The sequence below is a fragment of the Hypanus sabinus genome, chromosome 8, assembly GCF_030144855.1.
Source record: "Hypanus sabinus isolate sHypSab1 chromosome 8, sHypSab1.hap1, whole genome shotgun sequence".
Classification (NCBI taxonomy): domain Eukaryota; kingdom Metazoa; phylum Chordata; class Chondrichthyes; order Myliobatiformes; family Dasyatidae; genus Hypanus; species Hypanus sabinus.
In genome coordinates, this window is record NC_082713.1 from 111,015,537 (window position 1) to 111,032,077 (window position 16,541).

A 16,541-nucleotide genomic window follows, 5' to 3' on the forward strand; every position below is an offset into this window, starting at 1 on the left:
TGTTTCCCTCACATTGATGTGCCTATCTAAACTTAGCTTAGAATTCCCTAATGTATCTGCCTCCACCACCACTCTGGGCAACATATTCCAGGCACCCGCACTCTCTGTATAAAAAAACTTGCCCTCCACATCTCCTTTGAATGTACCTCTCTCACACGAGACATTTCAACCATGGGAAGAAACGTACTGTCTGTATACCTTATCTATGCCTCTCATAAACCTTTATCGGATCTCCCCTCAGCCTGCACTGCTTCAGAAAAAAAGTGTAGATGCACCAGTGCGGGCAGACATAATCAGCTGAAGGTGGAGGGAGTATGCATTGATACTGGAAGACATAGGTGTAGGGAGAGAGAGGAGAGAATTAATGGAACCTGACAGACACCTTTTTTCACCTAAGGGAAACCTGTAAATGAATTGGAATTGGCTTATCGTTACCACACGTACCAGGATACAGTGAGAAGCTTGTATGTATACAGTCTCAGTGACTATCATCCAGTAACACTTCCATCCGCTGTGATGAAGTGCCTTGAGAGGTTGTTGTTGAAACATCAGCTCCTGCTGGAGGAGTGACATAGACCCACTCCGATTTGCCTACTGGAGCAACAAGTCCACAGCCGTTTCATTGGCTCTTCACTCAATCCTGGTACATTTGAATATACATTAGAATGCTCTTTATCGATTACAGCTTAGCATTCAGTACTATCATCCCCTCAAAATGAATCAATAGGCTCCAAGACTTCGGCCTCAATATCTCCTTGTACAATTGGATCCTTGATTTCCTCGCTTGTGGACCCCAGTCATTTCAGATTGGCAACAACATCTCCTCCACAGTCTCCATCAGTAGGGGTACCACAAAGCTGTGTGCTTACCCTACACTCTAATCACTTTACCCTTATGGCTGAGGCACAACTCCAATGCTATATTTAAATCCACTGATGACACCTCTGTCAATGGCCAAATCGAAGATGGTGTTGGATCAGCATATAGGACGGAGATTAAAAATCTGGCTGAGTGGTGCCACAACCTCTCACTGACCAAGGAGCTGGTTATTGACGTCAGGGGAGAAAAATGGAGGTCCATGAGCCAGTCGTCATTGGGAGAATCAAAGGTGGAAGGAGTCTGCAACTTTAAAATTCCTCAGTGTTATCACTTTGGAGTACCTGTCCTGGGACTAGCATGTAAATGCGATTACAAAACAGTCCTTAGAAGTTTGTGAAAATTTGGCATGGCATCTAAAACTTAAACAAATCTCTTTAGAAGGACCTCCACTATCCAGGCCTTGCTTTCTTTACACTGCTGCCATCGGGAAGGAGCTCCAGGAGTTTTAGGTCCCACACCACCAGGTTCAAGAATAGTTGTGAAGTTTTGGCATGTCATCTAAAACTTTGAATAGCTTCTATAGATGTGCGATGGGGAATATATTGACCTATTGTGACCTGGTGTGGAAACGCAAATGTCCCTCAAAGGAAAACCCTGTAAAAAGTAGTGGATAGGGCCCAGTCTATCATGGGACTGGAAAAGCTGTCCTTACCACTGAACACGTCTGCATGGAGCGCTGTTGCAGGAAAGCAGCATCCATCATCAAGGACTCACACTAGCCAGGCTATGCTCTCTTCTCAGGAAGAAGGTACAAGAGCCTCAGATTCCTCACCACCAGATTCAGGAACAGTTATTACCCCTCAACCATCAGGCTCTCGAACTGGAGGGAATAACCTCATTCAACTCCACTCATCCCATTACTGAACTGTTCCTACAACCTATGGACTCACTATCGAGGACTCTTCATCCCATGTTCTTGGTATTTATTGCTTATTTATTTGTTAGTTTCCTTTTTTCCTTTGTATTTGCACAGTTTGTCATTGTCTGTCCTGTTGGGTGCCATCTTTCGTTGATTCCATTATATTTTTTGGATTTACTGATACGCCCACAGGAAAACGAATCTCAGGGTTATATATGGTGACGTATTTGTACTTTGATAATAAATTTACTCTGAACTTTGTTCACAGATATCAAATTGTTTCACAGTACATTGAGGTTGGACGAGATAAAACAATAAACACAAGAGATTCTGCTGATGCTGGAAATATTAAACAACAAACACAGAATGTGGAGGAATTCAGCAAGTCAGGCAGCATCTATGGAGGAAAATAAGCAGTCCATGTTTTGGGCTGAGACATTTTGTTTATCACCTCCAACGGTAAAACAGTAGCAATGTAGAATAAAATGTAACAGCTACAGAGAAAGTGCAGTTCAGGTAAACAATAAAATGCAAGTTCATAACAAGGTAGATTGTGAGGTCAAGAATCCATTTGATCGTACAAGAGGTCCATCAAAGAGTCCGATAACAGTAGGGTACGGGCTGTGCTTCGGCCTGGTGATATGTGCTTTCAGGGCTTTGTGCCTGAGCTGCTGAAAGAAATGGTCAAGCCAGGTACATAAGCAACATTGAAAAGACACTCAGACAGATACATGGATTAGAGGGGTATGGGCCAATAAGACCAGAGTAGATGGAAGTGTTGGACCTGTGCTTTGTGACCCAGTGACTCTTAGGACATTATGGAGGTGTTCTTTTTTTTCCATGATGTGGGCAAGGCCACCATTCATTGCCCGTAAGAAAGTTGTGCTAACCTGCCTTAATAAATTAGGGTGGTTCTTCTGGTGAAGGTACCCATTGCGATGTTTTTGGGCAGGAGTTCCAGGGTTTAGAAGCCAAAATTATATGTAGTTCTTGTCATCATACTGTATGAAGGATGTGATTAAGTTGAAGAGAAGATTCACGAGGATGGTTTTGAGATTGGGGAGCTTATGAGAACAGGCTGGACTGTGGTGAAGGAGGCTGAGTGGTGACCTTATTGAGGTTTGTAAAATCATGAGGGGAACAGATAAAGTAGATGAACACAGTCTATTCCCCAGGGTAGGGGAGTCTAAAACTAGAGGACATTGATACAAGATAATAGGCAAGAGATTTAAACAAGCCCTGAGTGGTAATTTCTTTACACAGAGGGTGGCGAGGACCTGGAACGAGCTGCCAGAGGAAGTGGTCCAGCTAGGCAATTTGCAACACTTGCAAAACGTTTGTTTAGGATGAGTGGGGAAAGGTTGAGAGGGACCCGAGAGGCAGGGTTTTGACACAAGGGGTATTGGTTGTATGGAATTAGTTGCCAGAGGAAGTGGTAGTCCTGGTAACATCCTTGTAAAAATTTCTGCACCCTGTCTAGCTTAACAACATCCTTCCTATAGTGTGGCAGTGCACACAATACATCTTGTACATTTGTAACAAGATGGCTCAACACAAGTACTCAGTGCCTCGGCTGATCAAAGCTCGGGCGCCGTGGTAACGTAGCGGTTAGCGCAAAGCTACTTCAGCTTGAGGTGTTCAGAGTTCAATTCCGGTGCTGTCTGTAAGGAGTAAGGTTTCCTCCCATGGTCCAAAAATGTACTGGTTAGTTGGTTAATTGATCATTGTAAATTGCCCTATGACTGGGCTAGGGTTAAAAAAGTGGGTTGTGGGGTGGCATGACTCATTGGTCCGGAAGGGCCTGTTCCGTACTGTATCTCGAAATAAGTATGCCTTCTTCACCAACAGATCTAACCGTGTTGCCACTTTAAGGGAATTATGTATTTGTACCCCTAGCTCTCGCTGTCTAACAACACTCTCCAAGGCCTCACCATTCACTATTCATGTCTTGCCCCAGTTTAACTTCCCAAAAGGCATAATTTCTCAGTTGTGCAAGTTAAATTCTAATACCTACAGTCAGAGTTCGACACTGTGGATCTGGAGAGATGATTTCAGACAGGAGCATGGAGTGGTGAGGTTCAGTAGGTCACTGGCAAGTGGATCTAGCTTGAATAGGACACCTTAGTCGGCATGGACCAGATGGGCTGAATGGCCTGTTTCCATGCTGTATGACTATCACCAACAAATCCTACTACATCAGGTGGGGAGGATAAATCCAAATTATCAAATTAACATGGAACTTGGAAAAGAAATCTAGACACCAAATGGGAACCATGCAACTACTTAATTGCTGTGAAAACCCATTTGGTTCAGTAACGTTTTTCTGAGAAGTTAATCTGCTCCCCTCCTCTATCTGGTCTGGCTGTGATTCCTAACCTGTTGTGTACTTAATATTTTAGGAATATTTGAGTAGTCTTATATACAAGAGGTTATTAAGCATTCTTGTTTGTTTAAATAATTCATGATACATGCATGCCTTGCTTAAAGTAAACATCAAGTTAGACTCACATTTTGGATTACTTTGTCTTTCTCTGAAGTAGTTTAACATTTTGAAGTTTCAAAACATAACATAACCCACGACATAATTGACTCTTAACTACCTCTCCAGTTCACGGGCAGTTAACAGAGGACAATAATTGCTAACATTGTCCATGTCTGTATTAAGATTCAGAACCAAGTTTATTGTCACTGACATACATCATGAAATGTGTTGTTTTGCTGCAGAAGTACACTGTAATACTTTACAATCAGTTATAACAAGAAATATTTAAAAATAAGTAATGCAAAAAGAAATTTAGGTAGTGTTCATGGGTTCACGGACCATTCAAAAATCTGATGGTAGAGAGGAAGAAGCTGTTCCTAAAATGTTGAGTGTGTCTTTTCAGGCTGAGGTACTTCCACCTTGATGGGAGCAATGAGAAGACGGCACGTCCTGGATGGTGAGGGTTCTTCGTGATGGTTTTGCGCTCTTGAGGATCTCCTCAATGGTGGAGAAGCTAGTGGCACATGAGGGAGCTGATTGAGATTACAGCCTTCTGCAGCTTTTTAAGACCCTGTGCATTACAGCGTCCATACCAGACAGTAATGCAACCACTTACAATCTTCTCCACGGTACAACTGGAGAAATTTGCTAGAGTCTGTAATGACATACCAAATCTCCTCAAACTCCAATGAAATATAGTTGTTGTGCCTTCTTCATAATTGTATCAAAATGTTGGATCCTGGATAGATCTTCAGAGATATTGATACCCAGGAAGTTGAAGCTGCTCACTCTTTTTATTGCTGATAGCTTAAAAAGGACTGGTGTGGGTTCCCTCACCTTCCCCTTCCTGAATTCCACAATTAATTCCTTGGTCTTACTAATGCTGAGTGCAAGGTTGCTGCTGGTGGGACACCACTCAAACAGCTGATCTCCCTCACTCCTATACGCCTCCTCATCACCATCTGAGATTCTGCTAACAACTGTTGTGCCATTGGCAAATTTATTAATAGCATTTGACTATACTTAGCCACACAGTCACGAGAGTAGAGAGAGTGTAGGACAGTGTGCTAAGCACACATCCTTGAGCTGCACCAGTGTTGCTTGTTAGCGAGGAGGAGATGTTATTTACGATCGGCACTGACAGTGGTCTCCTGATGAGGAGGACGAGGATCCAGTTGCAGACGGAGGTACAGAGGCCCAGGTTTTGAAGCTTGTTGATTAGCACCGAGGGGGATGATGGTGTTGAACCCTGAGCTGTAATCCATAAAGAGAATCCTGACGTAGATACTGCTGTTGCCCAGGTGGCCCGAGGCCAAGTGGAGAGCCAGTGAGATTGCAACTGCTGTTGACCCATAGGAAGGGAGAAGTAGCCATAGGAAGATATAGCTCTTGCTGTTGCAGGAATTCTGTGAATGAATTAATTCAAAGAATAAATTAGGGTTGTCAAACAGTTGACGCGAAGGGAGCAGTCTAGGGCTGCCTAGACTAGTTGTAACCTTCAACCTGCAGTGGTGCTGGCAAACGTGTGAGTGAGTGTGAACACCTGCGGGTAGACATACGGTGCAGAGCATCCCGACAGGTTGCGTCACAGCCTGGGATGGTGGTTCCAGTGCCAAGGATCACAAGGGTCTGCAGAGGACTGTAGACTCAGTCAGCCTCCATCATGAGGCACGTCCCTCCTCCCATCGAGGACATCTTCGCGTGGCATACCTGAAAAAGGTAGCATCCATTACAAACGACGCTCAGCATTTGCAACATGGCCCCTTCTCATTACTATCATCGATTGTCTCGTCCAAGGCTGAGTGGAGAGCTGCTGAGATTGCAATTTAGGGTATTTTGTAATTTATAGCATGTTTTATGTATTGCATTGTAGTACCACCACAAAACATCAGATTCCACAACATATCAGTGATAATAAAACCAATTTTGATTCCGAAGACGTACAGGAGATTGAAAACCCACTCTCAGATTCAGGAACACCTTCCCCGCTACATTCAGATTTCTGAACAGTCCATGAAAACAACCTTGTTAATCCATTCTTTTTGCACTATTGATATATTTTAGTAGTTTAAAGTAATTTTACTGTATGTCTTTGCACTATACTGCTGCAGCAAAACAACGTATCGTACCTCATCTAAATGAGAGATAGTAAACCTGATTCTGATACTCTCAATGTGTACTCAGGCTATGAGCCAACAGGAGGCGTTAGGGTGCCTGTATTTGGACAGGGAGGAGTCTGTACCCAGAGCACGCTGAGGGAGAGAGGTGGTCAGTAATGGTCAAGCAGAATGAAAGGGTAGTCAGAAATGTTAGCCAGTGTCAGAATCAGGTTTATTATCACGGGCATGCATCGTGAAATTTGTTAACTTAGTAGCTGCAGTACAAAGTGATGATAATATAGAAAGGAAAAAATTAAATCAATTTCAGGAAGTACACATGTATATTAAGTAGATTTTAAATAGTGCAAAAACAGAAGTAATATATATTTTAAAGAAGTGAGGTAGTGTTCATGGGTTCAATGTCCATTTAGGAATTGGATGGCAGAGGGGAGGAAGCTGTTCCTGAATCGCTGAGTGTGTGCCTTCAGGCTTCTATACCACTTCCTGATGGTAACAGTGAGAAGAGGGCATGTCCTGGGTGATGGGGGCCCTTAATAAGGGAAGTCACCTTTTTGAGACACCACTCCTTGAAGTGGTCTTGGATACCACAGAGGCTAATACCCCAAGATGGAGCTGACTAATTTTACAACTTTCTGTAGCTTCTTTTGGTCCTGTGCAGTACCTCTCCCCCATACACACACCAGACAGTGATGCAGCCTGTCAGAATGCTCTTCATGGTACATCTATAGAAGTGTTCGAGTATTTTAGGTGACAAACCAAATCTCTTAATGAAATATAGTCACCATCTTGCCTTCTTTATATGTTGGGACTAGGTTTGATCCTCAGAGAGCTTGATATCCAAGTACTTGAAATTGCTTACTCTCTACGCTCCGATTCCTCCATGAAGATTGGTGTGTTCCCACATCTTCCCTGAAGTCCACAATCAGTTCTTTGGTCTTACTGGCATTGAGTGCAAGGTTGTTGTTGTGACACCACTTAACTAGCTGGTATATCTCACTCCTCTCAATGGATGACAGAGAAATGACACATGTTTATAGGGCACCAATCGCATCCTCAGAACACCCAGATGAAAGCCAGCTTTCAACATTCAGACACAAGCTAATCAAGCACCCTTAGATCTCACAATATTCAGCATTCTCAACATTTTAGAAGATGATGGGGTTGGCAGGTGTTGGGGCAAAGACTCCTGAAGGCAGCTGTAAAGGGTGCAGGGACAGGCTAGCCAGTGCATCACTGTTTACTCACCGACAACACTTGCCAAAGGATCCCTTTGCCAGAACACACAGGCAGGGTGACAGCTGTCAGAAACACACTGGCAATTAACCCTGTAACATATGGCTACTGAGAAAGTAGTTCAGTCCAAACTGAAGATTCTTTTGTACCACACCATGTAAACATGTCTGATTTATTAGTCACACAGCATGAAGACTGGCCCTTTGGCCTATCCTATCCATACTGACCAAGGTGCAACCCAAGCTAGTTACCTGCATTTAGCCCACATCCCTCTAAACCTTTCCTATCCATGGACATATCCAAATACCTTTTAAATAGTCGAAGTTCTAAGTACATACTGTACCATTTTCTTGCAGGCATTCACAGTCAATACAAGCAAACACAATAGAATCAATGAAAAACTGCACACAAAGACAGACAAACAACCAATGTGCAAAAGATAACAAATTATGCAAATACAAAATAAACACATTAAAAATAAATAAAATTATTGTTACTGTACCTGCCACAACTACCCTGTTCAAAATCTGCTCTACACAACAAAAAAAAACTTAATTCATCTACTACTAGTTCCTGTACTTGTTCTGTGTTTCCACAAAGGTTGAAGGTTCTCTACCCTTTTATAAATGGCATGTGCTCAGAGTAAATTGCAGATAATTGTCCAGCTTCTGATCAACTCATCCAACCCAACTGTGGCTATTATAAGCTATTCAGGAAGCCTAGTTGATTGCTGAGTGCTAATTGCAAGCACCTCCCAAGGTAATTCACAGGAAGGTTATCAGACCAAAATTGGCGCTGAGCCATGTATTCATGCAGATGATGAGAGGCTGAGTCAAATAGATTTTTATTGGTTTATTATTGTCACATGCACCACACTATGCCGGATAAATCTGTAACCAAAGCTTTTCCTTTTCGTTTTTACCCTCCGTCCACACTAAAATGGCGTTTTCGTCCCCCGAAACTGGAGCTTTTCAGAAACACTTTCCAGGGTGGGTATTTTTGAAAACGCTGCTCGGGCAGATCAGTGTGGACGGGGTAACCGGAGACTTTTGAAAACACTGTCAGATGGCAGCGAGCTATTTCATTGTTTTCTTGAATGCAACCTAACAATTTCAGAACAGACAGCAAAGAGACTGAAGCCAGAAGAGTTAGAAATGTACTCACCAAATACTTTGACCCATAACTTACTGAATAGATAAGTATACTCACTTTGCCCTGTTTTCTGTCCTTGCTCGTATGAAGGTGGTTTACCTATTTATGCAAGTACTTCTCTGACAATAGATGTGTAACAGCCTGATGTAACATTGTATGGAAATACAAGATAACACTGATGCAGACGTTTTATACATTTAACAAAGTGCTTTATTAATGCAATAGAGTTAGTCAGATTTTCAATGTTCATCGTCAGCCGGGTCAATCTGTCCGTGAACTCCCTGTCGGTTGCCGCCGTACGCTCCAGTATTTGTTTTTTTTTAGTTTTAAGTTCTCCAGCGTGAAAGCCAACAGCTGTCCGTCGTTTTAAGTTTTTCTAGTCTGTAACTACACAAATGTGCACTTTTACGGTGAGATTCGACACCAAACAAGTCACTTGTTTTCAGTAGGTGTGTCCTGTGCATGCGCAGGAGGAGGAGATTCACCGAAATCTCCGTTTCAGTGTGGATAGACATACTTCTAAAAACGCATAGTGTGGACACCTATCGTTTTTACACGAAACCGGTGTTTTCAAAATTAGTGTGGATAGTGTGGTCTAGTTAGTGGTCAAAATAGTGTGGTCAAAATTAGTGTGGTCTAGTGTGGATGTAGCCCAAGATACAGTGAAATAATTGTCTTGCATTGTGTATACAGATCAGATCATTATACGGTGTATTGAGGTAGAGTAAGGTAAAGAGTATTGAGAGCAGTTTTGGGCTCCTTAGTTAAGAATGGATGTGCTGACGTTGGAGAAGGTCCAGAGGAGGTTCTCAAGAATGATTCTGGGAATGAAAGACTTATTATACGAGGAGCGATTGAAGGCTCAGGGCCTGTATTCACTGGGATTTAGAAGAATGAGGGGGGAATCTCATTGAAACCTATGGAATGTTGAAAGGCCTAGATAGAGTGGATGTGGAGAGGATGTTTCCCATAGTGGGGAAATCTAGGACCAGAGAGCACAGCCTCAGAATAGAAGAACATCCATTTAGAACAGGGTTAAGGAGGGATTTCTTTCACCAGAGGGTGGTGAATCTGTGGAATTTGCTGTGACAGGGATAATAAATCAGCCATGATGAAATGGTGGAGCAGATTCGATGGGCCGAGTGGTCTGATTCTGCTCCTAAGTCTTACGGTCTAAATCAATAACAAAGTGTAAAAGCCATCGAAAGAGTGCAATGCAGGTAAAGGTCAGTTGTGAAATCAAGAGTCCATCTTATCATAGGAGAGGTCTGTAACTGTGAGTTATTACACTACCGCTGTTACCATTACACTTTACCATTACCACTGGTTAGAGACACAAGAGGCTGCAGGTGCTGGAATCTGGAGCAGCAAACAAGATGCTGGAAGAACTCAGCAGTTCAGGCAGCATCTGTGGAAGGAAAAAGGCAGCGAGTGTTTTGGGTCAAACATACAACAGTTCAACACAATACAAGCCCTTCGGCCCACAAAGTTGTGCTGACCTTTTAATCCACTTCAAAATCAGTCTAACATTTCCTTCCTGCATAGCATTTTTTTTCATCCATGTGTCTGTCTAAGGACTCTGAAATGTCCCTGATGTATCTGCCTCTACCAGCACCCCTGGCCGCATGTTCCACCACTCTGTGTTAACTCACACCCTGCCTCTGACAATCCTTCCAGACCTGCACATGCAGTTGACTCCCAGTCTTCATCCAACTAATAGGAGTCACCTGCCACTCGTTTCTAACTCATTACCTGCACCATATTTAAACACAACTCAGCCAGTCTTGAAACCTGTTGCTCTTAGCCTTTTCTCTCTTGGTTTGTAGCCCCTTCTGGCTTGTTGTTTTGCAGTTTATTGTTAAACTTATTGCAGGCTACTAAGTTATTGTCACTGTTGTGCGTTTGGGTTGAGCCTCCTCTACATTTTGTGACAGGATGAGTGAACCCACTATTGACCCAGTAGAGTATGTTCACCTAATAGAAGCTGTCTGCTGATGTGACTACACAGTCCGGCAGCAGCAGGGAACCATTGGCCATCTGCTTGCCCCTCTCAACCAACTTGCCAACTTTGTGCCAGTCAACCTTCTCCCTTGGATCACTGGATTCTGGTCCCTGATCACTTTGCGTCCCCAACCCAATGTGTCTGTACTTTGAGCTCCAGCCATCTCTGTATGGAGTCAGGGTTACCTTTGTCATCTCTCTTAACGAGGTGAGCTCTGACCTGGGCACTACTAACTGGGGCAATAAACCCACCATTTGCAATTAGTGTGAGGATTTCACTGCTGAGGTGTGTTGGGTTTTCGACCATCCAAGAAGTGGAAGGATGTTTCACCTGCGCCAAGACTCCCATTCTGTGCTGGATAACACCTTGGAGTTCAGGACCCTTGCGACAGAGTGCAACTGGAAAGCAGAAGGACTGCTGGCTCACTACCATCCTGGCCCCTTGGAGGGCTTGAAAGCCAAGCTGTTTACTCAGGAGATGCCCAGCAACCTCGAAAGCCTCATCACTCTGGTCCTCCACATTGACAAGTGTTTTAGATCAGCAGCCAGACCCACAGTTCTGTTCCCAGGACCCACTTCAGGCTGCAGGACCCTCATCATCAGGGCCTTAGATCCATGTAGTTAGGAGAGCTCCCTTACACCCCCCCCCCCCCAAAAGAACATGAGCGTCAGTGGGAAAAAACAATTTGTGGGCTTACAGGGGAGTAGTCGATCACCAAGGCATCATATCCCCACTGCATCTGGGAAATGGCATCCAGGTAGAGATGAGAGGCCTTCTGCCTGGGAAGCTCCCTGGCCCTTGTTCCAGCATCATCGCCTGACTTGTTGTCTCTCTGTTCTCCTCCACACCTTGATGGCTCTGGATTCCAGTGCAGCCGGCAACTTTCTGGACTGGACTCTCACCCTTCTGTGTTGCCGCAGTTGATGGACGTCCCTCCGGGTCTGGGATGGCCCATGCATGAGCATCAGGAGTCTGCCGAATTCCTCCTGATTGACTGCCCGACCCCAGGTTACCCCTGGCTCTCCGCTCATGACCCTTACTTCCTCTGGTCGTCTGGCTGACAGTTGAGTTCAGGACCCAGGGTGGCCTAATTCTGTTCCAAATGTTCTGTTCTTGCCTGCGACCGCTGTTGATTTCACCCCGTAAATCCATGGAGACTGAGGAAACCATGGCCTCACAAATCTCCCACTGGGATACTGTGACTTAGCTTTTGCCTTCATTAAAAGGGAAGCCAGCACCCAGCCACTTCACAGACCACACTCTGTGATTAACCTCCTTCTGGGCACCATCCCTCCCAAAGGTCATCTGTTCTCCCTCTCCCCTCTTGAGACCCAAGCCATGGGCAACTACATTGCCAAGTGCTACAGCACAGCTACATTCGAACATCCCAGTCCCCAGCTGGTGCTGGATTTTTCTTCGTCAAAAAGAAAGATGGGGTGTGAGGGGTGGTCTCTCCCTGCGCTGACTACCATGGACCTAACAAAATCACCATTGAGAATCACTACCCTCTCCCCTTGAAGGTTAGCACATTTGAAACACTCTGCAGGGCCCAGATCTTCATTAAACTGGATCTGTGGAGAGTGTAACACCAGATCCACATTTGCCGGGGGGAGAAGTGGAAGATGACGTTTGTAACACCTACTGACCACTATAAACATGGTGATGCTTTTCAGACTTTCCAACGGTCCAGCCGCTTTCCAAGTCTTCAATAATGAGATCCTTAGAGACAGCTTCCCTCAGGACATTGCGTTGGACCAGGGCCCACAAATCATCTCCCACTTCTGGAGGGCCTTCTGCTCCCTCCTCTGCACCTCTGTGAGTCTGTCCTCGGGCTATCATCTGCAGACCGATGCAGTCAAAAAGAGCATGTGGAGAAGCTTCTGCAATACTTTGCCACCTCTAACCATCCCAGAAGGAAGAAGTGTCTGCCCTGGGCTCTATTGTCCCACAGTCTGCACACCTTGTCTGTCACCCTTCAACGTACTTCATGGCTAGTAACCACAAAGTACACTGCAGATGCTGTGGTCAAATCAACATGTACAACACGCTGGAGGAACTCAGCAGGTCAGGCAACAACCGTGGAAGTGTTGACCGCTCGTTTCCACGGATGCTGCCCGACCTGCTGAGTTCCTCCAGCGTGTTGTATGGTTGATCATGGCTAGAAACTCCTGTTGATCTCTGTGGAGGAGCCAATGACAGAGGTCCCATCTGCCAGGACCCTCTTTTGCTGATGCCTGAATAGTTAGAAGAGGGCATGGCAGGCCACTTAATGACCACCTGCCATTGGCACCAGACAAACTGCCCTGTCCAGCAGACTGTGCCTCACTATTCACCCAAGATCTGCCCCTGTGCATTGACTCCTGCAAACTCTCGCCGTGGGTTATTGGTCCCTTCGAGATTACCCATCGCATCAATCCAGTCACTTCCTGCAGCAGCCAATGTTTCTCAGGATCACACCTACCTGCTACATGTCCTGCTTAAAGCCCATTGTGCATGGACCACTCAAACCAGCTGAGCCTAATCTGCAGAACCTAGGGTGGTGGGAGGTAGTCCTGTGTACACAGTTTCATGTCACTTGGATGCATTGTGCAGCACCTGATTGACTGGGAAGGGTACGACCCAGAGGAGAGGTCTTGGCTGCTGGACAATTGGATCCATCAATCTTGGATCTATCGCTCATTGAGGAGATCCACCAAACCCATCTGGATCATCCTAGACCATTGGGGCTGGGTGGTGGGGGTGGGGGTGGGGGTGAATGTCTGTCAGGCCTCCATCCAGTTAATAGGAGTCACTGCTAATCTTCCTCATACATCACCTGCAGCCTATTTAAACCCAGCTCTCACTGACAGTCCTTTTTCACTCATTGAACCAGCCAGCCTCAACTGTTGCTCATAGTGTTCAGAAACTTGTCGCCTGTTGTGTTTAGTATCTGTTCTCTCTTGTTTTGTGGCCCCTTGTGGCTTGTTGTTTTGCAGTTTATTATTAAAATGATCACTCACTGCTAAATTGTCTCCACAGCTCTGCATTTTATGACAAACCCCTCTGTACTTTCCTCCAGCCACCTTAAATTTCAGGCCATCTTGTATTAGCCAATTCTGTCATGGGGGAAAAGATACTGGCTATCCACCCTATCTTTGCCTCTTGTCATCTCTATCAGCTCACCTCTCACCCTCTTTCACTCCAAAGAGGAAAAACCCTGGCTCTTTCAATCTATCCTCATAAGATGTGCTCTCTAATCCAGGTGGCATCCTGGTAAATCTCCTCAGCACTATCTCTAAAGCTTCCACATCCTTCCTATAATGAGGTGACCAGAACTGAACCCATTAGCCTATGATTAGTTTAGTTGTTTGTCATATACATCTGTGCGCAATTAAACTCCTTGCATGGAAAACAGTATAAAAGGTAATAAATACAACAATGAGGGCCAAAATAAACACAAAAGATCCTGCAGATGTTGGAAATCCAGAGCAACACACACAATGCTGGAGAAACTCAGCTGGTCAGGCAGCACCTATGGAGAGGAATAAACAGTTGATGTTTCAGGCAGAGACCCTTCTGCAAGACAGGAAAGGAAGGGGGGACATGGCAGAATAAAAAGGTGGCGGGAGGGGAGGAAGCTAGAAGGTGATTGGTGAAGCCAAAGGTGGGGGCAAGAAGGGTAAAGGCATCTGATAGGAGAGGAGAAAGGGAAGAAGGGGACCCTGAGGGAGGTGGTAAGAGGCTGTGTGGGAAATAGAAGTGGAGGGAATTTTTCTAGTGGAAGGAGAAACTGATGATCCTGTCATCAGATTGGAGAGCAGCCAGATGGAATATAAGGTATTGCTCCTCCGCCCTAAAACTGGCCTCGTCTTGGCACAGGAGGAGGCCATGGATTTATTGAGATACCGTTTCACCCTGCACCTCCCCATTTTAACCCCAGCCTAATCGTGGGACAACTTACATTGACCAATTAACCTACCAACCAGTAGGTGTTGGGTCTGTGGGAGGAAACCAGAGTACCCTGAGGAAATCTACATGGTCACAAAAAGAAATGTACAAACTGCTTACAGACAGTAGCGGAAAATGAACACAGGTTGCTGCTACTGTAGAGCGTTGTGCTACCATGCCACTGACATTCCACGTTGGAGGGATGATGGAAATGGGAATTAAATGGTTGGTCACCTGGAAATTCCAGGTAACCCATCAGAAATTGGGAGACCGTTTGGTCGAGTACTCCCACCTCCATCCGTTAACAGCAGACTTTGCTGGTGGCCAGCCATCTTAGTTCCACTTTTGTGCGATTGCAGTGAAATCTGAAGTGGTGACTGCACTCAGTGATGAACTATTATCACTTCTCAGCACCCACTGTGCGGAGCGGGTTCACAGGGTGCTGTCTGGATTAGAGGGCAAGTACAATAACCGGAGGTTGTTTCCTCTGGCGTGGCAGAGCCTGACGGGTGTTACAGAGGTTTAGAAGATTATGAGAAGCATAGCTCCTGTAGACAACCGGTATCTTTTTTTCCAGTGTTGAAATATCCAATTTCAAAGGAGATATGGGGGCATGTTTTTATTACAGAGAGTGTTAGTCTGCTGTCCGGGGTGGAGGAGGCAAATCAGACAGGGGCATTTAAGAGGCTCATAAATTGGCACTCCAGTATAGAGGGAATGAAGAATCAGGTTTATTATCACTGATAATAATCATTGATATTATCATTGTGTTGTTAAATCTGTTGTTTTACAGCAGCATTACAGTGCAAAACATAAAATATACTATAAATTATGGTAATAAATATATTAGAAAAATAAATAAGTAGTGCAAAAATAGTGAGGTTGTGTTCATGGATTTATTGTCTGTTCAGAAATCTGATGGTGGAGGAGAAGAAACTGTTCCTAAAATGTTGACTGCTTGTCTTCAGGCTCCTGCACCTCCCCTCTATGAGCTAGAAGGGATTAGATGGTGGGCCGAAGGGCCTCTCCCTGCGATGCACTGTTCTATGTTCTAACGCGGTTTGCAGGTTCTCCACCCTTTCGCAGATGACACTTGCCTATAGCAAATTGCAAATAGTTGTGTGACTTCTTGTCAGCCCACCCGACCCGACAGGGTTCATTTGCAATCTATCCAGGGAGCCAGCGCGGAATCTGTTGGATGGCGATGACGTCAGCTCCCTTTCGTGCGGGTGTGAGTTTGAGAATAGTTGGCTTCTGATTTGCTTTCGGCTAAGTTCAACGCGAACGCCTTTGCGATGAGAAAGTACTGCTGTTTTGTGCGGGTCTCCCTCCTCCCTCTCTCTCTCTCTCGGCGAGTTCAGCGTGTAAAATAATAAGTGTTTTTGGCAGCTGGAGGGAAGTTTGCAGCCAGTAAAGAGAGAGAGAGGGGAATACGCCTGTAGATGTCCGGACTGGGAGAGAAGCCGGTGCAAGCGAGACGGAGCTGAGAGAGGAGCGGAGCGGAGCGGAGCGGGTGCGGGACTGCGCTCGGTCGGTGGCCGGGCGAAGCGGCGGCGGGCTGCGGAGTGTGACAGACAGAGAGATCGGGAACGGCGCCCATGACGTGGACCAGCACGATGAGCAGCGGCTACAGCAGCCTGGAAGAGGATTCCGAGGAGTTCTTCTTCACTGCAAGAACTTCCTTCTTCAAGAAGCCTCAGGCTAGAGCTAAACCCGAGCGGGTGAGTGTGTTTCCCCCCTTCCCTGAGCGGTGTTGGCCGCAGATGGTATGTTTGAAAAAGAGGGAGCAATATTTTCTGATTGATGGTCTGAGCTCTGAAAGCGTTTGCGATCTTGTCTACCTCCAAGCAACCTGTCTCTGGCTGTCCACTGTCAGTACGCTTTGTT

General features: G+C 45.3%; 1 protein-coding gene across 2 annotated transcripts in view; it reads left to right on the top strand.

Annotated features, from left to right (window-relative positions):
• rassf3 (Ras association domain family member 3) overlaps nt 1–16,541 on the top strand; it is a 259,392-nt gene that overhangs the window by 154,772 nt on the left and 88,079 nt on the right. The window contains exon 1 of one of the 2 annotated variants that reach the window (XM_059977587.1): nt 15,877–16,375. The exons of the other annotated variant lie outside the window; for it this stretch is intronic. Coding sequence (XP_059833570.1) covers nt 16,253–16,375 — 123 coding nt within the window. The 5' untranslated portion in view covers nt 15,877–16,252. Of the gene's footprint in view, nt 1–15,876; nt 16,376–16,541 lie in introns of those variants that run through there. 2 annotated transcript variants of the gene reach the window in all.